The sequence below is a fragment of the Eucalyptus grandis genome, chromosome 6, assembly GCF_016545825.1.
Source record: "Eucalyptus grandis isolate ANBG69807.140 chromosome 6, ASM1654582v1, whole genome shotgun sequence".
Taxonomy (NCBI): domain Eukaryota; kingdom Viridiplantae; phylum Streptophyta; class Magnoliopsida; order Myrtales; family Myrtaceae; genus Eucalyptus; species Eucalyptus grandis.
Window position 1 is genome coordinate 52,260,309 of NC_052617.1, and position 24,966 is coordinate 52,285,274.

Sequence of the window (24,966 nt, forward strand, 5' to 3'; positions counted from 1 at the left end):
CGACTTTCTCGTGCTAGCTGAAGAGACAATGAAAGCTCCTAGCAAAGCGAAGGCTCCGTTTGGGAATTGCATTCCTCTGGGTTTTCTGGGTTTTAGGTTGGGCTCCAAAATCCTTACGCAAATACAAAAACTTTTCGGGAGATGCAATTGTATTTCCTAATGCCTCTAAAGGTTAGCCAAAGCATATCCAAAGGTGTTTTGAGTGTTTCTAAAATTTATATATATCTATATTAATTTTACTCCTGCTAAACTCTTAAGATTTGGAAATGTCCTTATCTCACGTAATGTCACTCGCGATGGTTTAGGCTGTCGGCAGACCGTTGGTGAGTCAATATTTGGCCACCTCAGTTCGAGTAAGAGTAATTGTTATTGGCAAAATTCTACAGAAAAAAAAACAGAAACGATTCTTCCAAACTCCATTTAAATCAAAATCATTCTCCAGTACAGTTTCCCAAACGTTATATACATTTAAAAAAATCTCATTTAAGGCAGGGGGGGCGTTTGTATTTTTCGTAAAGAAGGGAATCGAACGCCCCCGAAGTGCGTACATACGAAAACGAGTTCTCTTGGCGGGGAATTTATAAGGGTCTCGGGATCGAGCTCGGTCCATTTTGGCGCGAGTCGCGAAGCAGGAACAGCGAAAGTAGAAATCGCAAAACCCTAGCGCCCTCCCTCCTGCGTCCATAAGAGAGACCGATCGGACGCATGCTGCGGTCCCCGTCCCGCCGGGAGAAGCGAGAATCCGTCGGAGGAGAATGTCTCGGAGGGTCGGCGGCGGTCGCGGGGATTTGCTGGCGCGGTGGCGGAGCATCGAGGAAGACGAGGAGAGGGAGGGAGACGACGCCGGCCGTCTCCACCGGTCGAAAGAGCAATGGTGGGTCCCTCCCACACACCATCGACCTCGCGCCCACTCTCTCTCTCGTTTCGATTCGCGTATTCGGTGTCCGTTCGGATGGTTACGTGCGCGTGCGATCGGTGTTGGACTCCCCCGCTTACGGCCCTCGATTCCGTTTCCGGGGGTTCAAGAAACTGTAAAGAATCATCACCTCAATGTGCAGGAGGATCAATGTCCTTCCTGTGTTTTATCTCCTCCTTGATCGTCTTATGATCGGTGGTTTTGATCCTCCGCGAATCATGGCCATCGTCCAGCTGATTGTGCTGATCTTTTGGGCTTTTAAATATGGAAGGGCTCGTTTTGCTTGTTTTCGAGTGTGTTAAAACTCAATGAGATGTGTTGCCTGCTAAGACTGCTCGAAAGAACTGCAGTATGCGCTTACTGTACAGGGGATGTCTTCTCAGGAAAATCTCTGACTTTTGGATGATGCCAGGTTTGTGGATGCATTCAACTTTTTGATGCGCTTGCCGAAAGAAACGCACATTTGGTGCGATTCGGCGGATCTAATGGGGCCTTTGCTGGAGACGTTCTACAATTATTTTAGGGATGAGCGCCAAGATTCTCCTCTCAGGCTTCTATGGAAAAGAATCTCCGAGGAGATGAAGACGTGCATCCGTTGCATTTCTCAGCATCATCAAGCCCTCGAGATGTATAGAACGGAGTATGAGCCAAGTTCAATTGGTCCACTTCTTGACGTGTTGCAGAGTCTGGATGAAGAGCGAGTGACTCAACACTTGAGAGAGATCAATGAAAGAATGGCAAAGAAAGACTACTTCCCCGCACATGATAATGCAGAAGTTGTTAGCGTCATGTACGAGGTATGTCATGGCATGCTGCATGGGAATGACTAATCTTCCACTCAGTATTTAGAGCTTCGGGTGCTTGTTGGGATTCTGTAATATTGTGGCCGTTATGTTTGGTTTACATAAGTTAAACAATGAATGCTAGAGGTGGACAAGAACCAATTGGTAGTCTTCCTCAAATTGAGTTTAAAAAGTCATTATCTTTTGTGCATTCATCTTCCTTAAACTCCAAGTGAACATATCTTCATGTCATGTCTTTCCTGTTAATGACATTTCAGGTTCTAATGCATCCTGTTCTGCTCGATGATAAGTCATTGTTCTCTGAATTTGAAGCTTTCATTGAAGCTATTGACAATGTCCATGAATTGGCGTTGGATAGAAACCAACAGTTTCCGGTACATTTTACTCAACTTGTCTTCTCCTTTTTGCCTGGCAAGTTATTGATCTGTTATGAGGGCTTTTTATTCATTTTCAAATAAATACTATGTTAGGGCGTGTATGCGTTATTCTTTTTCAAGCGAAGAGTGCGTTTTGTCGCTCATCGGTTAGCTGAATCCATGGGTAAACTGAGGTATGTTTGCTGTCCTCCAATCTGCTTTTTTTTTCAATCAATATTTAACTTAAGTCGAGGCTTATTGTTTTGCAATCTTCTTTTTGGTGATATGATTAGCATGTATCTCTTAATTTGTTCTCTTCGAAGCTCTTAATTCTATGTTGTGATTTCAATTTTTCTGGCATCTGGAATAGGTAGACGGAGTCTAATATTGTGAGCTTATCTTGCTGTTTGAGGTCATTTGTCCTCTCTGATTTCCAGAAAGATGGTTGAATGTCCTGAATCGTTGGCTTTTGCTTCGTCATCTTGTTTGTTTCTATGTTCTGATGATCGGCTTTCTACTTCTGTTGTGTAGTTGACCTCTCAAGGCTGCTGATTATTGCTTAAAGTATGGCTCTTGTTGCTGTTAAATGCTTGTGGAACTTATTAATGCCTCGAATAGTTTTGCTAAAAGTTGCTTTACTGGTGAAAGCTTGCCTGCTATACAATGGTTGGCATGATTATTTGTTTTTCTTCATTTTATTTGATGTTCAGTATCGTGGCAATTCACACGATTGTTGCACTGTAGGTTCATCATTCCTTTCTTTTTTATTATGAGGACCCTTCACTACAGTTAAAAATTATACAAGCTCCATAGGGGTTATTAAGATGAGTTTTGTCAACACTGCAAAGCAGTGAACTATCCTCTGAAAAGATAGTCAGCCTATCAGTTACATATTGATTTACTGCTGATAAGCACACTTGACTCTGAAAGTGTTTGATATATAAATGGTTCTTTGTTTGTGTATAGGAGAGCTGAAGACTTGGAACCTTTGCAGCAGTTGCTTAAAAAAATTATTGGGTCCTTGGAAACTGAAGTGATGCCCTTGACCAGTGAAAACTTAAGGCCAAGATTGGAGCTTGACCGTTCTGCTGCATGGATTGGGATTAAATCATTGTAGGTTGGGGTGCTGAAGTTCTGTATAGTCAGGCATTTTCAGTCTCTTTGTTTGTGCTCTCTGATTTTTTAATTCTAATTTTGAAGGATTGGGTTTCTAGAGCCTCCAGCATTGGAAGAAGGGATATTGGAGTCCTATCCTATTTTTCTCGATGTTGTTCTTAACCAAGTCTCCAGTGATTCTCCTGTATTCTCTCATGCGGTCACTTGCTTGAAGCTTCTCTTTGAAATGCTTGGTTTGTTGATTTCTTTTGATTTGTCCTTTTAAGAAACAAAAGCAACATTGTTGCTGTTATAGGAGTCTCATTGTTCTCCACCTTTTCGCATTTGGTGTTCCTTTAAGGTTGTAAGCTATGGTTGAGGTCTGCCTTATCTCCAAGCATCATGCGAAGCACACTTGTTGGGCAGTGTTTCCATTCTCGTAATGAGAAGATTCATAAGGATATCTTTGAACTTTTCCAGCCACTTTTGCAGGCATGCATTTATTCCTGTTCTTCCATTGCTTCTTTTACTTTCAAGTGCTGATGTCTGTGATGAGTAAACTTTGAGTTCTCCAGTCTCTTGAAGCTTGGCAAGATGGCGAGCTTGAGAAGCAAAGAAGGGGTTTTCTTTATTTTCTCCTCCATCAAGTGCCAATTAGCAGCAACTTCAGTGTTCTCACTAGACAAAAAGCTCGCCAGGTACATATTCTCTTGTGAGTCCAGACAGTTTCATCTGGCGCACTTGTTTGGTTTATTTAGTGGGCTGATCTTTCTTGTTAATTATTCAATCTCGTGTTTCCAGATAGCTTTCCTTATCATACACAGAGGTTACAAGATGAATCCACCTTCTCCCCCTTTTGAATGTTCACATATGTGGTAAGTATAGCTATATCTACTCTATATCTGTGCCTTTTTCTTATTGATTTTCTTATGCATTTTGCTCTATGCATACTAAGAGAAAATGATGAGGGCTTCATCTTGAGAGATGATTGCCCCTCAAGTTTAGGCATTCTTACCAGAGGTTGAGCTTTTATTTCACAAATGATCGTTTATTGGATTCAAATATTTCATCATGGAGGTGCACAGGCTTTACTTATCCCTCTTTTTCTTGCCCAATGAACTCTATCTATAGTGAATGAAACTTTAGTGTCCAATCTCAGAGTTTAGAATTCTTGACATGTACAAGGAAGAAGGATAATATTACTCATTTCTGAAAATACTGAACTGCACAGGGGTCCCTCTCTCATGTCTTCCTTGAAGGATTCTTCTCTTCATCCTTCTTTGCGGCAACCTGCCCTTGATCTCATTCAAACTATCATGGTCTCTGATGCTGCCGCCTTAATATCATCGTCCTTAAGTTTTCACACACGTCCAAGTATTGGTAGAAGTGCCATCAAGTTGAATGATGATGAAGATGATGATGGGCTGGCATTTCTTCCATATGGTGTGGAGGAGGAGGATTTTGGTGGATGGGGTGCTTTCAGTTCACAAAATATGGTCGTTTCTCGGGAATATAGGGGATGGATGTGCATCCCCATGTTATGGACTGATGTTTTGGTTGAAATTGATCCCAACGCTCTTCCATTATCATTTACCAAGGCTGTCTTTTGGGCCAGATCTCGCTTGTTGTTTGTAGAACCTGATATTAGTGGGGAAAAATATCTTCCAATTCAACCTTGGATTTTGTCATTTGCCACCGAAATGTCATCTGCATTTGGATGGAAGGTTCCTACCGGCTCTGATGACGGTGGAGATGGAAAGGTGTCAAAGAACTCTGTGGAAGCTTCCTCAATGTGTCTCCCTCTGATAAAAACATTTAACAGGTTAGAACTGTATAGCATTGTTTACAGTATGTCCTCTGTCCTGTGGGGTGTATCTACATGATAAAACCAGTAATATGAGCATATGAGGTGCTTCTTAAGGTGGATGAGCACTGCTTGAAAGCTCCTGCAAATACTAGAGGAATTTTGGCATGAGGGAGTACTGGAGAATGCAATTGCAACTCTGGCTTGCATCCACATTCCTTTATGTGGAAGCAAACATTTGTGCTGTGACAAGCATATAGTAGGGTTTGAGCTATTACTTTTCTCTTCCATAGGTTGTGCAGATGGTTTGTTCTTTTGGTGTTAATAACTTTTCAAGTCTGATGCCAGAATGGTATTCCTGAGATACTTAAGACTCTTGCCACCTACCAAAGTTTTCAATTATAACTGACCTCGATTTCACATATCATTTATGAGATGAAGTGGCTTGTGATTCCAGAAAATATTGAGATGAAGGTTGTTGCAGGTTGACTGGACATTTTCTAGTTCAAATAGCACAAGGACAACTGCTGAAGCAGTGGACGTGGGAACCAAGGATGAGTGGAAGCTTGATTCTTTTGCTTGCTGATCCCAATGATGTATGCTAATTGTTTAATTTTGTAAATCGCATGATTTTCTTCTTTTAAAAATTCCCAGCGCTTGATTGACCTTTTACCTTGATTATAATGGGTTTCTCATGTCACAGAACGTGAGACACTCTGCGAAGAGTATCTTGGAACAAGTTTCTAGTACACAAGGTCTCACATGTGGATTGAAATTTCTTTGCTCATTCAACCTCTCTTTGTCTGCAGTCCTTTCAGGGCTAAAACATGCACTTCTGGTGAGTCTTGAGGGATTTATTTCTTATTTGGGCTTCCTCCTCTTATTTCATCTTATGTTTTATTTTCTTAGATGGAAAGGAGTTTCTGGATGGGAAGGGATTTCTTTTGTGTACCAGATCATTTGTTAATTCAATATTTAGTTCAATGCCACCATTACTTTTTGTTGTATAACCTTATGGAAAATTAGCTTTCTTATAGACTTGACTCAGGTTATTTATCCTCCTCTCCATTAGGAGTCAATTTTCCCTATATCATCAGGATTTTCGAATATATGGCCTGCAACTTTATATGAAGCTTCTTACCAAAAAAAAATTTTATATGAAGCTGTTACCTAAGGCCATCTAGCATAAAAGTAATGGGATGATGCTTGACAAAAAATATGACCTTCGGAGGATTATTCTGTAATTGGTCCCTGTTTGGTGGACTTGTGTTTAGTTGTTTCTTCTGTTTGCAGATACTCCAACTCCAGTCAGATTCTCTGGGACTGAACTTTCACACATTGCAACATTTCTTTTTCCTTCTCCGAAAATTGTTGAATGAAGGAAATCCGCCTACTTCAGATTTGCGAGGAGAAATGTCCAGTGAATTAACTGCTGGCAAGCTATCTTCTCAAGGGGGATTTTTGCGGCAGCCTGTTTTTGATTCTTTAACTGTTGATGCAATTGCTCGTACTTCAAATGCTGGTTCCGACTTGCTTGAGAAATTCAACATTTTACTATCTGAAGCTGCTTGGCCTTCCATAGAGAAGTGCTTGATGGTAGGGAAAACGTTTATAGACCATAGCATCTGTCAGGTATTGATCTATCAGTTAGACTCTTGTTTTATAACTGTGAGCATTCCTTCTCACCCTGCTGTAGGAATGGACATGTTTATATTAATTTTGGTAATTGGCATCATGTTTCTTATTTCTTTTTGCCCAACTAAATTATAGAAGATTTGAAATCACTCCTTTATCAGGACATAAAACATCTATAGAATGAATACTATCTTCAGGTACAGCTTTGTTTGCATGGTGAAAAATTTCCTCCTGTAATTCTCTGTCTTTGCAGATGACTTGTGTGCGTATACTTGAGCTTCTCCCAGTGGTTTTTGAAAAGAATTGGCAATCAGTTGTTGCAACTGGGAATTCTGGAATGTCAATGGGAAAGGTAATGGACTATGAATGGCTTCAGCATTTGATGGAATGGGGAAAATCGTCATTGAATGTCATTGTCGTATATTGGAAAAAAGCAGTAATATCTGTGCTGAAATTGCTCAAAGGAGCATTTAGTGATGCATCTTCATCCCTAATCAGGTCTATTGAAAATCTTATCACATCTGGTGAGCTCTGTTGATAAGAGTTATTTTGTCACAATAATCTGCTCGCTTATGTTTTCTTTTAGGTTGGACTAATACATATGTTTCCTTATCAGATTCCCTTTCATTGGATGAACTAATGAAGCAAGTATCATGCCTCTCTGTTTCTTTATCCATGGAAGCTTCTACTCTTGATGGAAAGACAGATTTCAGTTCACATGTTCCATTTTCTCTGGATATGTCTGCTGAAAAAGAGTATCCCACTTTACCTGTCCGAACATCTTCTGGTGGAGTTTTGGGTAGGCAAATCTTGGAGACAGCAGTTGTGTCAAGTAAGAAAGATCCAAATTATGTCGTTATTTCAGATGATGAAACAGAAAAGCAGATTTCACCTGGTTTTCTATCTAGAAGTAAGTCAGAGGATGGAGCCAATGTGTCCATGACCAAGCCAAACGACTGCATGCTGGTTGGTCAGAAAGCTGCTTTAGACAGAAATTCTCCACAAATTTACCATGCGAAGAAGACTTCTGGAACTCGTTCCTCTAAAGATTCACCAGTTGTATGTCATTTAAGAGATTCTATTGAGAGTCCTAATGTGTCTTCTCGGAGGAAAAAACTAGATAACTTGATTATTGCAAATTCTAAGAACCAGAAGATAACTGCAGACTGCAGTTTAAAGGACATCTTTTCTTCCCAAGATGAAGTCCCAGTGCAAACCTTATCCGATGAAGCTGTTGTGAATGATAGGAAAAATCAAAGTTCAAGTAATGAGTTATCTGAAGCTGGTGATAAAATATTGAAAGAGATGGTAAGCAATACAAAAGATGATCCTCAGAAATCAGTCAATAGATCTGTAAAGTTGCATCATTCGTCTCTCATGAATCTCAGTGCTACTGCTCCTAAACGTCAACTGATTCAACTGAAGTCGTCTATACAGAATAGGTGTGGGTATTGGCACAGGCGGCATGCTGAAAATAAAAGGTTTCAGCCACCGAGGCTTGATGAGTGGTACAGACCTATCTTAGAAATAGATTATTTTGGCACGGTGGGTTCGTCACCTACGAGCATTGAGGATGATAAAAAACTTAGTGAATTGAAGGAAGTTCCTCTGTGCTTTGAGTCAGCTGAACAATATGTTGATATTTTTCGACCACTGGTTCTCGAGGAGTTTAAAGCACAATTACGCAGTTCCTATCTCGAGATGTCATCTTTGGAAGATGTGTACTGTGGAAGGCTATCTGTGCTGTCTGTTGATAGAGTAGACGACTTTCATCTTGTCCGCTTTGTCCATGATGACACTTATTCTGCATCTGGTAAAAGTTTCTCAGAGAATGACCTTGTTTTGTTGACTAAAGAACCTGTGCAAAGTCCTTCCCATGAAATTCATATGGTTGGAAAGGTGAGTAATTTGGGTTTTTCCTGCTGAGATATTTTTTGGTGATAGACAAGTGCTTGGTGAAATTCATATAAATGCTAACTGCTCTATAATCAGTTGTGCATGCCATGGATGATTTGCAGACATCTAATAAACTGTCCAGACTTTGATTTTCTGGAGTCCTAGCACAATCTAAGTAGTTGTATAAGCTTTCAGACGTTGTACTGCCGTATCTGTTACTCCCTTTTATGATTGTGTATGCTTTGGTTTATGTCATTTGCAGGTAGAGAGGCGTGAGAGAGACCACCAAAGGAAGTCAAGCACACTAGTTATTAGGTTCTATCTCCAAAATGCTTCTTCCCGTTTAAATCAAGCTAGAAGACTCCTCATTGATCGCAGTAAATGGCATGGAAGTCGAATTATGAGCATCACACCTCAACTTCGTGAATTTCAGGCATTATCTTCAATGAAGAATTTCCCAATCCTTCAGATTATTCTGGACCCTACCAATAATTCTCAGGGTATGAATGAAGCTAAATCATCACGTTTGGGTAAGCTGTCCAGGCCTCTGCGGCAAAAGCTGGAGGCAACTTTCAATGACAGTCAACTTCTAGCTATCAGTGCATCCATCAGTTCTTTGGTTTCACGTAAAGATTGCCGGTTGTCTCTCATTCAGGGTCCTCCAGGTATTTAAATTACCCACTTAATTTAAGCTGTTGAGAATGATGCCAAATCTGAAGTTGTTTTTGTCCGGGCAGGCACAGGGAAGACTCGAACTATAGTTGCCATTGTCAGTGCATTGCTTGGCTCTCTGCAAAGAACAGATGAGACAAAAAGTTCCCCACCTGAGAGCTTGAAGGGGAGCAGTACTTCATTTACCAAGTTCAGGCCAAAAGTCAGCGAGCCTGTTGCAATTGCTAGGGCATGGCAAGATGCAGCTTTAGCTAGGCAATTAAATAAAGACGTTGAGAATTCTACAAAACCCATGGAGCGTTCTGCTAGAGGAAGGGTACTTATTTGTGCTCAATCTAATGCGGCAGTGGATGAGTTGGTATCAAGAATATCCAGTGAAGGTCTGTACGGCTGCGATGGGAAGATGTACAAACCTTATCTTGTAAGGGTCGGAAATGCTAAGACTGTACACTCAAATTCCTTGCAATACTTCATCGACACGCTTGTTGATCAACGGTTGGCTGAAGAAAAGAATTTGACTGATGCCAGAAATGATGTCTCCACTGTGCAGCTGCGCGCAAACTTAGAGAAGTTAGTCGATCGTATTAGGCACTATGAGGCAAAGCGTGCTAACATAAGAGATGAAAATACAGATCTTGCATGTTCTCTGAAGGATGAGAGTAAGAAGATGGTTGATGGTAAGGAATTTTCTGATGAAGAACTTGAGCTGAAGCTGAAAGAACTTTATGAGCAAAAAAGGCAAATATACAAAGAACTTAGCCTCGTTCAGGCTCAAGAGAAGAAAGCTAATGAAGAAATAAGAGCTCTTAAGTATAAATTGCGAAAATCCATGCTAAGGGAAGCCGAAATTATTGTAACTACATTAAGCGGCTGTGGTGGAGATCTATATGAAGTTTGCTCTGAGTCTATGTCAAATGCTAAATTTGGAAGTTCATCTGAGAATGCTCTTTTCGATGCTGTTGTCATTGATGAAGCGGCACAAGTAAAAACTTCATCCTATTTCCTCTATTGACATTAGCATTTTGATCAGTAAGCCTCAATGGCATTCTTTTTTTCTCACTGCAGGCACTTGAACCAGCTACTCTAATTCCTCTTCAACTTTTAAAGTCAATGGGGACCAACTGTATCATGGTGAGAAGATTGAAACTCATTACTTCTTAAATTAAATGTCGTTTTGAAGTTATTGCTGAAGCTTGAATTTCCTTATTGAAGGTTGGTGATCCAAAGCAGCTCCCGGCTACTGTAATGTCTAACATCGCTAGCAAATTCCTATATGAGTGCAGCATGTTTGAACGTCTGCAGAGGGCAGGTTATCCTGTCACAATGCTTACCAAACAGGTGGATTAAATTGTGTTGTCTTGAACTTCAAAACTAGACCATTTCTTGTGCTTAATTAGAATGTAGTCAACCCCTGCTGTGATTTATTACAGATAAATAAATAAAGATGCATTTTTGCATGATATTCATATTCTCTGGCATTGTTGGCTCTTTAGACTTTTGATTTGAAATGTTGAATCAGAAACGTGATTTTTTTTTTTTTTATTTTAATTATGTTGCATATATAAGTGAATTCTATCCAAAAGCTTTAGATATAAGGTAGAGGACGGGAATTTTATATCAGGAAACCCACAAGGGCACTTATGGATAATAGATTTACTTGCTGATGTATATTAAAATATTTAACGTTAGAGAATTAAATTCATCTGTGGCTATGGGATTTTTCTTACTTGGAAAGAGGTCATTGTATCTGTGGTTGTCTCGCTTTTCTGAATTCATTGAAGTGCTAAGTAACTAGCTTTGTGATTCCTCATTTATTACCATGTTTGTTGCATTCCTTTTTCTTGGACATTAGATATAAGAATATAGCTTCATCCTTGGATTACATAATGCCATGTATTTGTCCACTACTTTTTGTTTGACATCATTGTGTATCAAGCTCTCTTTTCTTTTGTTTTTTCCATAAATAGAAGCATATTTTTGGAAGAGGGGTGTGACTGGATAACATAATACATTCATACCTATTAATTTCATGCATCTTATGTTTCCCCGAAGGTAGATACAAATGTGGTGCTAGGTCCATTGTGCAAAGTTCAATAGCATCTGTTGCTCTGGTATTTTAGGAGCAATAGGCTAACATGGTTGTGCTAAGCACCTTAGAACTTCTTAACCTGCTCCCATTTCGACTTAAGAGATAGATAAATAGACACATCACATTGCACAGATTGGGGGCATTCGTAGTGACATAAGGGATTTACTTGTCTATCTATCCTTCCATTTGATCTTTTAGGTCCTAACATCACCTTGATGGTTATGCTACGATGTCCAAATTACAAAATTGCGTTTGATATAATTGGTAAAATACATATGCTTGTGAGAAGGAGGATAATAAAATCTTTGAATTTTTATTACTAATATCAGAAATTGATTTTTTTATAGTCCAAATAAAACAAATTGTATTATTAAAAAAAGAAATGGATAATCATCCATTCATGGAAAAGCCCTTCCCGTACCAGGTACTAATATCTTTTTAACGTATGATATTGTGACAAATGCAAGTTTTTCTGTCAGTATAGCTTTTTTCGCCTTCCCACCTAAGCTGCGCAGGAAAGGTCAAAGCCAATCCCAAGGAACAGTAAAGTTTCATAGGGTCTTTCTGTCCAGGTGTAGGTAGTCTGCATCTTGACAGACATGTCTATTTCACCGAGTTTCTCTCCAGGACAGTGCCTAGATCGTTACGCCTTTCGTGCGGGTCGGATAAGCTCACACTAACCCATCAATTTGGAATCCAATTCGGGATTTTCCTTGGGAGGTATCAGGAAGGAATTGGAAGGGAATGATATCGATTCATACAGATGCAAAAGAAAAAGTTCTCTATGAAATTGTCAATATAATGGAATGGTCTGACTAGACCCGAAAGATCTTCCTGTCTTTGATGTCCTCTTTTCTTCATTATTTGGTTGGCTGCTGATTCTTAGCTTGTCCCATCTGTCTAAAAGCTCTGCTATTACTTCCCAATTGTGTCTTTTGCCATTGTGAAGAGAATAATCCTGCTTTACCAGAACCATGTTGTGAAGAAGCTTGTATCTTTTGCAGTATAGGATGCACCCTGAGATATGCCAGTTTCCGTCTACTTATTTTTATGATGGGAAGCTGTTGAATGGGGATATAATAGATGAAAGATCCGCGTCCTTTCATCAGACCAAAGGTCTTGGTCCATATATATTTTATGACATTGTTGATGGCATGGAGATGCGTGGTGGAAATTCTGGTGCACTATCTCTTTGTAATGAGCGAGAGGTGGATGCGGCCATTGAACTCTTAAGGTTTTTCAAAATGAGGTACGTCCTCTCAATTAAAATTCATTTGTCAGGAATTCCCTTTTATGACATTATTGGTCATTTTCACAGAAACTTGTCTGCCTAATGCTGAGCACTAACCCCTATTTTCATGGTTTTTGTCACTCTTAAAGGTACCCATCGGAATTTATCGGCGGGAGAATTGGTATAATCACTCCATACAAGCGTCAACTCTCCTTGTTGCGTTCACGGTTCTATAGCACATTTGGATCTTCTGCCGCCGCCGGAATGGAATTCAATACTGTGGACGGTTTTCAGGGCCGTGAGGTTGATATACTGATACTTTCCACAGTAAGGGCTGCTAAACCAGGCTCTGCGATGAGTGGCGTATCATCAAGCACTATTGGATTTGTTGCTGATGTGCGGCGCATGAATGTCGCTTTAACAAGAGCTAAACTCTCTCTTTGGATATTGGGCAATTCAAGGACATTAAAGACAAATCGCAGCTGGGCTGCTCTTCTGGAGGATGCTAAGGCCAGGAGCTTATTTGTATCTGTTAAAACTCCCTATACATCTATGTTGGAATCAGCTTTGGGAAGTGAATCTGCATGCTGTTCAGTAGAGCTGAACCATAACAAAAAGCCAGAAATTAAGAGTCATGGTACTCAGAGAACTGAGAACAATACAAAGGGTTCCACTAGAAAGAAAGCAGAATATGTAGGCCATGCAGTTCCTAGTAGTCAAAAGGAGACTGGAGAGAGGTCTGATGCTTCAATACGAGAAGATGCTCTGAGGAAGAAAGGAGGTTTGAAGAGAAAAGGTTATCCATTACGAAGGGGTGATGCTCATTCCATGGTTGCAAATGAAGACGTCAGGTCAACTCATAATACAACTTTTGCTTCTGAAGAACATGCCATGGATGGCAAAAGGAGGGCCAAAGAGCGTAATGAAGAGAAATACAATAATACTCCAGGGAGCAATGTGTACAATAAGTCTAACAAGAGTGGCCATGTTGGAAAGGAGATGGATGCTGGTGATATTGATAAGCATTTGGATACCCGTGCTTCTAAAAGACGAACCAAATCATCTGAGCTAGAAAGAAGTCAGAGAAATCTCAATGATTCTTCGCCCTCGGCTGTGGATGGACTTGAAGATAAGGTTGGCAATGATTGCGGCAAAGGTGCTGCTCTTGATGGAATGCGGAATGACTTAATTGTTAAAAGGAAACGACAGCGTGAAGCTGTTGATGCTCTTCTGTCATCTTCTCTTATACCTTCAAAGAAGCCTGAAGCCTCTGGAAAAGCTTTCCCTGCCAAAAGGCCTGGTTCTGGGAAATTAAGTGCAGGTCCCGGCATTAAGCCATCAAAGAGGAGAGGTAATTTTCTTTTGATGGTTATTTGGAGTGGAGAATACAGTGAAAGAGCTCAATATCCACTTTCCTCAGAGGCATATTAATTTGCAAGTTAATACGTAGAACGGTCGTAAGTTTAGGTTAATATTATGGGATTGTTTTCCTGCTTGATTCTGACATTCTTAGCTGTGCTTAGATGGAACATCTCGGTTTTGTTCTCTTGCAGGTATGTCGTAGTCATTTGAGGTGGATCGCCTTCATAATCTTGTTCGGGATTTTTATGAAATTATCCATAATGGTTAATTGAGTGGACCACATTCGAATCAACTCATGCTTGCTTGTGCTTTGTCACTTTGGAAGTGCAGTGCAATGAGGAATCAGGTATAATAGCATATGAGAGCCGTATTTTGTGCTGAATCACCACCAATGGATGCATAAGGAGCTCTTTGTAAAGAAGAAAACATCTGTATTGACTTAAATTCTCATCTTCACTTATCCATTCACTCAAAATTTTACCTTCAAACTTTGTTAGAAAGTCAAACCCAAAAGCTTAACCTAATCGGTGGAGGGAGATTACGTGAATATGAAGAGTATTTAGGATTTGTTGTCAAGCATATGGGACAATATTTCAATGTCCCCACTCACGTGCTAGCCATAATTATGAGTGACATGTGGAATTTTGACTAAGCACATTTACATGGAATTTCGACCACGCAAATTCGCAAAAGGGATAGCACTAGCTCTGGTATCATGTTAGAAAATCCAACCCAAAAGCTTAAGCTGATAGGTAGAGGGAGACCACATGAATATAAAAAGCATTTATGACCTGTTGTCAAACAATGTGAGATAATATTTCAACAAACTTATTACAGCCATGTGAGAATAATCGAGCTGGTGATCACGCATGTTATGTAGCGTCTTATTTCAGGTTTCAATTCATACATTACTTATTTAGGTAGCTTCGAGTTTACATTTGTTTTTCTTGGCCCTTATCATGGAATTTCATGCTGGACTAGACTTTGTATTGCCATTCTACTAGTTGCACTCTGTACCTTTATTTCCTAGGCTGTTGCTGGGATTTTTTGAACCTAACAGTAGTTGGAAGTTGGAAATCTGCTAAGCCCATATCTAGTGTTATGTAATATTTCACTCAACTGTTTTAGTGTCATCAAGTCGAGTTTGATTAGTGAAGAGTCAAAAGTGTTTATGACTATTACGGGAGAGTTGCTATTTGAAATTGTTAAATCCCTTTAGCTGGTTCTAATACAGTTTATTTGGTTTTGTCAAATGTATCAGGCATTTGTTGTGATCTTATTTCACTCTGTCCACTCCTGCCGGTGTTATCAAAGACTCACTGTGAGTTGGCTTCAAGCAGATGATGCTTCAGCTGTCAAGGCTGTGGTTGGAGCTTGGACTCTATTAGAAATGGGATGATGTATTCTCCATCGATGAGCTGGGGATGGGCAATTGGGATCTAACAAGTGATTTGGAAGACCTAAAGAGAAGGGTCTTCATGGACTCTGCTTTGTCTCGTAACCCACAGCACAACCAGCGAGGTTTGTAATGCCATCTCATGAATTTCCATTTCCTCATCTTTTGGCTTATTAAAAAGTTGCAGGCATGGATAATAATCTCCGGGCCTTTTGCATAGTAGTGCTTGTCTTCTAAAGTCAGCAAAGAAATTCCCTTTTGGTGTACATAGTGCAGATGAAAGTAGCGGTGTTTCTCGGAATAATAGCAGGCAGCAAAATTCATTTTAAGGCCTCCATTGTATAGCATTTTGGTCTCATTTTTCACATGGCAACCTTCTGCACAGTTTTTGTCAGCATGTACTGAATGTGTTTCTGCAAATATGCCTTCAGATATGCTAGATTATCCAAACTCGAGCAAACATTTTATTGTCAAATGGTCTTCTTGGGAAGATTTTGCTTGCAAAATGACCTTTTCACCTTTTCCTTTTGCAAATGTGGTGCCAACTATGACTTAAAAGAAAGAGTTTATCCTCTTTTTCTCATGGGACTCGATTGCTTTCCTATTTTTAATATATTCTCTAATTTTTCCACTTCTTTGTCTTCCGCCTTTGTCATATTTCCCCTCATTTCGTTATAATTTTCATGTCCATTAATCTATTTGGCAACTTTTTTGCATCATTGCTTTGTAACCACTTTTAGGGTGAAAAGATAGATGTTTGTGCGCCTATGGATGCCTTCCCTTAATAGATCTGAACTGAACTTGAGAAAAAGCCTTACTAAAGCCGTACTTTTCTTCAATGGTTTTGACAGCTTTTTACAAGGGGTGCAGATTACTTTTTGTGATATGCAATGGGCGACTGTACAATGATACGAAAGCCTATATTGAAATCGTCTATGTGATAGGTGAATTTCCACCTAGATATTGTGATGTTATTGTTTGGGAAGCTACCTTGAATTCGAAAAATGTTCCTGAAATCTGACTGATGTGAACCTTTTCGACGCATGAGAATGTCATTGCATGATTTTTGTCTCTATCCTTGAGGCTATGTTTAGTAGTTGGGACAAGAATTGGGATAGGATAGATCAGGTATGTCAAAAAATTCACTGTAGCTTTGGACAAATTTAATCTCATTTACTGTTTGCGCCATCTAAAATAGAATCACAAAAAAAATTCAGTTAGGTCATTGGATAGGCCAAAAAACCCTAGATCTAACTGTCGCGGCAAGCGCAGCGACTTTAAAGAGAAAAGGGTTCGTTTGGCAACCGTGGGTGGTTGCTAGTTGAACCACCATTGCCATCGATGTTGGCATCAAGTTATTACAGGAACCTCACGGTTCCTTCACTTCTTTTCCCCTCAATTTTATTTATTTATTTAATATATCATCCGGGTATTATTTCAGCCCTTATTCCTGGATTTTTTGAACTTTTTATCCGGACATATTTTGGTATCTTCCATCCGGAGATTGCCGAACTTGATCAGGATAAAAATTATCCTAAGCGTTTGTGACACGAGAATAGTAATTAGGTAAACTTCGACCAATTTATAAAATCAATATTCTGACTAATTGGTTGGGTATTGAATGTCTATTATTTAGCATGCCAATTTTTTATGCTGGTCTTAGTAGTCTCATCATTGTTCGGGTGGCTCCATGACTCCCGCATCTTGGTTCAGCTCCCGTAAGAGGTGAATGCATGATCAAATACACCATTCGAAGAACAGACGAACTAATCGATGAAGCTGATGAATATGTGCATTCAATTCAGCGTTCGATATGGACATAACCCTTGAAATTCTTGTATTTTTAGGCACATGCAGGGCAACAAGGACAAAGAAAGAAACCATCAAATTAAGTCTTCCTATTACTCCTATTTCTTTTTGGCTTGGACATCATCTGGGGGAATGCCCTGCACCTGGCCAGGATTTCCTCAAAATCTTCTTCCTCACAACAAGGGATCTGAAGCCCCCCCTCCTGCTCGAACCCGACCTCCTCGGCCACCCGTTCCATCAAAGTCCTGAACTCCGGTGCTGACAGGTAGTTTGCCGGGATCACAAACCTCCTCAGCTTTGGCCCGACGTACACCACCAGGGACCCCTTTGGCACTCTTCCCGGTGGCCTCCTGTCGTCCCAGAACTCCATGGCGAGCAATGATTCCGTCAAATTGTCTCCCTGCGGTTTCCTGGACGCATGAGGAGGAGGCTGGTGGCGGTGATGCTGTGGAGGCGACCGTAGCCATTGCTTGAGCATGTTCTTGGGCCACCCGCCAACTCGATGTTTATTCATCCTGTCGTCGAAAATGGCCACGATCCAGAATGTTATGTGAATCTCATCCTACGAAAGAAAGTGTCCATGCCACACGGCGATATGTATTCTTGATGAACCACACAACCTGAAGAGGACTACCGCCATGGAGAAAACAGGTGTGGCATCTCTATGAAAACATGGGCACACTGTCTTTGGGAGACATGAAAGGGTCATCAGAAGGTAGAGAGATTAGAGACGAGCTGGTGTTTAGGTCCAATTCTAAGGGAAGAATGAGAAGTGGCGTGGAATATTGTTAGATTGTCATGGACCCCGATGTTTCTGCTTTATACGTGAAGAAAACAACGGTTAGCGGTCAATCCAATCCAGCCCGTAAATAACCAAAAAAAGTGTCGGAAACTCCGTCCCTGAAATTTCTCTTGTTATACCGTCCTTAAAAAAAATGACAGCGACAAGTACAACAACAAGGTGTTGCCATCAACGTCTGGTGCGCCATTGTTGGCGGACCACGAGCTATTTTGACGCATGGTGCCCTCATCTAGGCTACTTTTCTCAACCCACTCCCGACGTTGTTCAGATTAGTTTCTTCTTCCGTTTGTCTTTGGCCTTATATTTTTCGTCTGGGATTTTTGAGCCGTTTCTCCTCATTTACATAATGGCGATCCAGAGACGACACGTGTGATGTGGGTTCATTGAAAGGTGCATGCATCGTCTGTCTCGCTGGCCATAATTTCTCACGCCTCAATCGGTATTTTCTGGCCTAGGATGATTCGGGTGTCTTCTATTTTTCGGTTGGTGGACCGAGTTGGTAATCGATCCTCTCCCACAGCATTCAGAATAAAGCATGAGGCAGCGGCCTTTTCTATCAGTATGAATTTCTACAGACAACTAGCCATAGAGCAAACTATACAGACATTCAATGGCCTTTGAAAACTGTAGGGGCGCCATATATACGCCTACCATGCTTCATTTAGGCGATAGATCAAGAATTGATGTGGAGGTTGTGCTCCGTTACGTCAACTACCGTCAATGTAGATAGTTAGAATGTTTAGTAATAGTGAAAGTTAGAGGTGACATGCTGATATAATAGCATGTTTGTACCGTACATATCCATTAAAGTGACCAACTATGAGGCCCCAAAGCTGAAAATGTAGGATAACATGTCTAGCCATCCAATAGGAATAAACAAGGAAACCTTTTCAGGGGTCATTTACAGCTGAAAAAACCATCAGCATGTCCCCGACTTAATCCGACATGTTCAATTCAAGGTTAGTAGTATATGCAACTTGGGCCAACCAGAGCTGGATCAAACAATCTCTTGTTAGATGTTGCGGAATTTGTCTTCAGCTCAATGAAAATGAAAAATACATCCAGTTTTGAACCATTCTATGATGAAGCTTAAGTCCAGCTGCATTTTGGATTTGGAAGTAGAAGCCAAGAGAAAACTTCATATCTGGACGAATTCGTATATTCCAAGACCGGTTGAGCTTCATGTCTCTTCTGGATAAACTTTTTTTTTGTACAGCGTGGGATTATGCAACTGGTACTAATTCTGTCTGTTGAAAGACAAGGAATCTGAAGGATTAGTTGGCTGGGCAGGATGGCGCGGGTTGTGTTTTACGAATTTTCACCAAGAAAGAAAAAACAAAAGAAAAATTCAAAGAGGAGTTCAGTGGAAGCACTTTTCACGATACCCGACAAAATTTTCGATGAATAGCTCGTGAATTTTGTCCCAGAATTTGATTGTCGGAAACAGCCTTCAGGAGAGCACATAGAAAGTGACGTGAGAACAAGTAGCAACTCGCGTGTATTGTTGTTCGACAAACATATTTTCCATTAAGTACTTGAACTGTGCTGCTCACCCCTTGCAAATCACGAAATTATCTGTTCTATAATCATCGTACCATGTCATTTTTCCTTTTATTTTACGACCCTTTTGTACTTGATTACCGCAATCAATGTAAAATAAACAATATCCCATTGGACTTAATTATGTTGAGATGTCAGGGTAACGTTTGTGGCGCAATATTGAGGATAAAAAGTCCGGCGAACCATCTGAATGAAGTCTAATCCTTACCAATGGAACTGCTTATCTGTCAAGCATGACGGTGACCAGTCAGATTTACTTGATCGAACCTTACATCAAAACTCACTGCAGGTAATCCTTTTAAAGGAGAAACGGATATTTCCGTAAGATGAAACTTGCAGAATTTCAACCTTTCGAATCTGGAATAAAGCAGTTGCAAACACTTGCTGTGGTCAAGCATATGCTCATTTCGACAGGTCCATTTTTCTTCTTCTTCCCTTTTTTTTTTCCTGGTTCAAGCAATCTTTCTGTAGGAGTTTCTGCAGTTACTTTGAAGAAGAAAAACAACATATGAATACTATTGCTGCTGAGACAAGAATAAACGATGTTTATTAGCAGTAGCAGCGAGTTAACTTGGTCAGGTTGTTTTAGATCATTCAGAATAATTGGCTTCTAGCAAGTACCTCAATTAAGCAATTCAGTCTTCCTTCTAGCTCCAAACTCTTATAAGCTTATCATCAGTCCAAGGTTCTGCATTATGCATCATCTATCTTTTTCATGTGTCGAGATTCTCACTTCGAGATGACCCTTTGGTAGAGGTGGCTATTATTACTCCGCATACACTAATTTTTTCAATTAAGGCACCATGCTACTGCTGACAGAGTGTTCTTTTTTCCTAAGGTAAATAGCACTATCAATCTATCATCAAGGACTCAATATGGCAAACTCACTCTCATATCCTGCAACAGGGGAGAGAATGGCAAAGCCTACAACATAAAGGCAGAGAAGACTTCTAGAGGTATTTTATCTTCTCAGAAAAAAAATAAAAAATGCATCAATATTCTTGCTTTTAGTCTTTTGACAGATAATCATCAGCAGGAAAAATTCTTAGTATTTGCCTATAAGCTCCCCCTGTATTTCCTCTGGTAGCTGCCAGGGTTTAGAATTCTCCCCTAGCTAAGCTAAAATGCATCATCTGTTTACTCCACAGAGCAGGAAACGAGATGTTCATCCTTAAACCGTAGCTTTATACACAAGGTGCAGCATCTTCCTCTGGCAATACCCTGCTTCACTATCCAAGTCTTCAGTGGTTTCTGGATAAATGTCACTGGAAGATTAACCATAAACTAGACAAATCCTCAACTACAAAATACTTTTAAAGCATCACAAGCTACAGCTGCAAAAGTACGACATAGAATCCTGATGATTGCAGTCAAAGGATGTGAAACGATATCAGTTAAGAGCCAATTCACTTCACTTGTATATTATTATATAGGGTATAACTCAAGTCAGTGGTTTCTTACAAGGCCTCACAAATTTTAGCAATGGTTGGGAAAAAGTAAAAAGGTCCAGGCAAATGCCTACAATATCAAAGATAACAAAGAGCATCCTTGTATTGGTAGACTCCTTCCCAGGTATAAAACAAACCACCGTCCTGTTTAATGCTCCAGAGCTGGGGCATCGAGTCGCCAATGTCCATGGCCGTGTTCGTCTTGAGGTCGTATAACACAAATTTGCTGGGGATGCGCAATACCATGAAACACTCTTCCTCCTCTCCTCCTTGCCTATGAACAATATGCAGGACAGAGAAGGCGTAAGCGGCCACCATATCGATAATCCTCTGCAGACTCCTCACCAAATCCCTCGCCACTGCTTCAAGATCGACATGGTACTTCATGAACCAGCCGGAGTAGTCCCTCGCCAACGCCATCACATCAAAGGCAGTAGTAGACGAGCCGTAGATCTCCACCAGATAGAGATGGCCTCCTGATTCCCCGAAGTAGCCCAATTTCCTCTCGGACCACCCTTCTTGGATCGGCGGCATCGCCATCTCCATCAAAACCTCGTCTTCCACACGGAACCGGAGCGCAGACCTTCCCCTGCCAATCCAGTGAAGTCCGCCACTCCAATACGCGCCCCGGTCGAACAACAGCTCATCCGAAACGAGGAACGGCTTCCCCGATTCCCTCCAGCGGCCGAAGTGCGAGGAGCACACGAGAATCTGCCGGTGCCGCTCCGACAGTTCGGAGTCGGCGACGCACACGAGCCGGTAAAGGGATTTGGCGGGATCGAAGGCTATGTTGATCGCGAAGACGGTCCTGCAGCCCGGGTCGGGGAGAGGGAGGAACTGCCTGGTGGGCGGCGTGCAGATGTAGTAAACCCGATCGCCCAGGGGACACCGGGAGCTGCTGCAGAGGAGGAAGCCGTTGCAGGAATGCCGAATGAACACCCCATGCTCGTCTTCGATCAAGTCAGCCAGAGAAGCGTCGGCGCCGGGGCGAGGACCGGAGCCGGCCAGGGCCTCCGCCGGGGTGTCGCAGGAGACGAACTTGAGGGACGGGTAGAGCTCGCAAAGCAGCAACCTTTGGAGGTAGAACCCGGAGGAGTGGAGGCGGGCGTGGCGGCGGGAGTACTCGGCGACGAAGAGGGGGCCGGAGATGAGGTGGCGCCACCGCCGGCAGACGAGCTTGCACCTCAGCAGGGTCTTCCGGGGGAGGCGGACCAGGACTTCGATCAGGACGTCGTCCACGCCCCCGATCCCCGGGTCGGCCGGCGATCGGCGCCGCTCCGGCCCGAGCTCGACGGTGCCACGCATTGGGTTTTCCGGCACGGCGGCGATCCCGCAGAGAGAGAGAGAGAGAGAGAGAGAGAGGAGGCGGAGGGACGCGGTGACGGGTGTTAACGTGGGAGCGGCGCAGGTCAATATAGGCACGGACGGGAAGGGAGAGAGAGCGACATAGCTTCTCGAAGAAGAAGAAGAAGACGAAGACGGCGACGACGACGACGACGACAACGACCGATCTGATCTCCTCCAATCACTGCCACTACCGGTCAACCATAGCCTAGCCCCACGCCACGACCTCACCCTCGTACCACGTTTTTTTCTTTTTTCTTTTTATCTCCTCGGATTGAGGAAAATCTTTTCCCACGTTCCAAACGGAAGAACCCATTTTATTTATTTATTTAGACCTTGTCTAATAATCATTAAAAAAGAGCGACTTCACATTCCAGATTTCCATCTAAAACTTATCTGACAGGACAGGTTATTCATTTTTCAGAATTTGAAACTTATCGTGCATATCCTAAACTTGTGCTTTTTCAGGGTCTATTAGGTTTCACTTATATTATTAATTAAATGATTTCAATGATCGTCATTTGCTGTTATATTTTACTGATCATAACAGACATAAAAAAGTATGTACATAAATAAAATAAAAAGTCATGCAAGCTCAAATTAATGCATCCAAATCACACACTCATCATTGAATAGCATAGAATATGAATTAAAACTTATTTAGATTTCTAGGTTACATGTTATAAGTTACAGGTTCCTCCAACTAGGGACTTGAAAACTTATTCATCGAAATATATTTATCATTTGTTGGAATCAGAAATCTATTTGTTAAAGTATGTTTATAATTTTTTTAGGACCCGTAGCTTACGTGCATATCTTGAAACCTGGAACCTATAAGTTCCTACTGGTCCATTGTCAGGTTCTAAATTCTATTTTGGAATCATGCTTACGCCTAGTAACCATCCTTTTATTTTTATTTTTAAAATTTTTTCTTTTTTTGGTCCCCAAAACTAAAAAAGAACATAAATTTACTTGGTAATGTCAATTAATTCTTCTATTTCCCGTACAAAAAAGTGGTAAAGGAATAGGTTTAAAACATAAACAATTAGTAAAAAAAAAATATAAATTTTTGTTCACTAAAGTAGAAATATATTTTTTTTTCTGAATAGGAATTATTTTTGAGAACAAAAGGCTACTAAACACATCCTTAGTTACACAATTTTTTGGAAACGGCCGGTCATGATTGAATGTCACATCAACAATGTCCAACATCATTTGGTTAGAAGGACAATATTATAAGATATCATAAAGGTTTAGGAATATATCGGTAAAGTTGAAAAGATTTTGAATTGAATTGATATTTACATAGTATGTTCGTGACTGGTAGGTAATTATCCTCATATTTTAATCTTGCAATTTTTTTATTTAATTATCGAGTTAGTCGAGTTAGTCTACATCATGCACATGATAGAGACGGGGTAATTTTAATGTGACCTAGAAATCACACAAGAGAGGACCAAGTTTTCATACCAAACTATTTATTTGAGATTATTGATATTTGAATAACGAGAGTGACAACAAATTTTTTTTTTTTTTTTTTTAAACTTGGTCCTATATGAAAACTTGTCTACATCAAGCACATGGGGACCAAGTCTGCATCCCCCGTTCCTATCATGAACGAGAGTGACAACAATTTTTCATATGCAGCTTAATGTCGTCAACCAACTCCTTTTCGTTGACGCGGCATTTTTAATTATTTTTCGAAGAGAGGGGCGCAAATGCGACATCTTTTTCGTTTGAGCTTAAATGGCCATGGAGGTGACAAGCTTCAAATCTCAGTACTTTTCAAGTTTCAAGCTATAAGCCGGGATCACACAGGGAAAATGCGAGAAGGTTTCGCCAGAACGGTACCTGCGTCTTCTGCCTTGCAAACAGAAACTCAAGCTTTGATCGTGACCCTTCGACATCTATTGCAGCAAGGCAACAATGAAACGCATCTTCAGATCGAGTCAGATTGTCTTCTATTGGTTGACTCCATCAACAACAAGATTGATCCGCCATGGGAGATTCGCACTTTGATAGCAGAAGCCGCCGCTCTCCTTTGCCGTTTCTCGTGTCTCTGTATTAGGTATTGTAAAAGACAGACAAATTTTGCAGCTGACTGGGCCGCTAGGGCCCATAGCAAAGGCTATCTTATACCTAGTTGGGCTGACTTTCCCCCCCTCCCCTTTCGGATCTTCTTGTTTCAGATGCTGTAGCTGCTGGCTGTATTACTCGTTCCATCTAATATTATATCTTTCTGTCAAAAAAAAAAAAAATAGACCTAGTGATGAAAAACAAGAGATAACTCTTAAAAGTAATTCTAAGTAATGTGCGAAGATAAAAAGCAAATTTTTCCAAATACTTTTCTAGGGCACATACTTCTTTCAATCATCCCTAGAGTCCACACCAAACTGTTGGAGAATTAATGACATGCTGGTCATGGTCAGTGGATGTGTCGATGATGATGATGATGATGAGGGATGACTCTATATATCGGCGGTGCAAGTTGTTCAGTACGTCCCATATGTTCATAAATGAAAGTATCACGTGATCATGTGAATACCATATTATTCATTCTAGCATGTTCTTTGACACTGACAAAATGTATTTAAAATTGTTAATGGGTTAAAAAATTAATAATTGGAGATGCTAAACATCTGTATGATAGTAGTTATCCTTGAATTTGCATCGATAGTAAAGCACAGAAAGTCTTTTTTTTTTGGTAAAGTAAAGCACAGAAAGTCTTCCTTTGCCAGAAAAGGAGAA

General features: G+C 40.8%; 3 protein-coding genes across 6 annotated transcripts; 1 reads left to right on the forward strand and 2 right to left on the reverse strand.

Moving 5' to 3' along the window:
- The first annotated feature begins 550 nt into the window (after window positions 1-550).
- Window positions 551-17,946, forward strand: LOC104450703. Of its 4 annotated transcripts, none has more exons than XM_010065381.3 (24): window positions 551-874; window positions 1,329-1,713; window positions 1,977-2,093; window positions 2,190-2,269; window positions 3,042-3,188; window positions 3,276-3,424; window positions 3,532-3,662; window positions 3,746-3,868; window positions 3,972-4,045; window positions 4,402-4,992; window positions 5,459-5,570; window positions 5,678-5,812; window positions 6,268-6,606; window positions 6,863-7,133; window positions 7,226-8,508; window positions 8,768-9,170; window positions 9,243-10,159; window positions 10,243-10,308; window positions 10,390-10,515; window positions 12,271-12,515; window positions 12,647-13,848; window positions 14,051-14,205; window positions 15,121-15,380; window positions 17,103-17,946. In XM_010065381.3, exons 1-22 carry the CDS (start codon window positions 756-758, stop codon window positions 14,059-14,061), a joined length of 7,026 nt encoding a protein of 2,341 aa, XP_010063683.2. In that variant the 5' UTR covers window positions 551-755; the 3' UTR covers window positions 14,062-14,205; window positions 15,121-15,380; window positions 17,103-17,946. The 4 variants fall into 4 exon arrangements, with proteins under 4 accessions (XP_010063683.2, XP_039171901.1, XP_018731688.2 ...); XM_039315967.1 differs by lacking the exon at window positions 17,103-17,946 and adding an exon at window positions 16,107-17,082; XM_018876143.2 differs by lacking the exon at window positions 17,103-17,946 and having other exon boundaries at window positions 15,121-15,838.
- LOC104450702 (auxin-responsive protein SAUR21-like) lies at window positions 17,144-17,578 on the reverse strand. Its single transcript, XM_039314678.1, has one exon. It carries the CDS (start codon window positions 17,576-17,578, stop codon window positions 17,144-17,146), a length of 435 nt encoding a protein of 144 aa, XP_039170612.1.
- Window positions 17,947-20,952: 3,006 nt separating the features above from the next.
- Window positions 20,953-22,179, reverse strand: LOC104452264 (F-box protein At5g07610). The gene has a single exon (XM_010066758.2). It carries the CDS (start codon window positions 22,177-22,179, stop codon window positions 20,953-20,955), a length of 1,227 nt encoding a protein of 408 aa, XP_010065060.2.
- Between the last annotated feature and the right edge of the window lie 2,787 nt (window positions 22,180-24,966).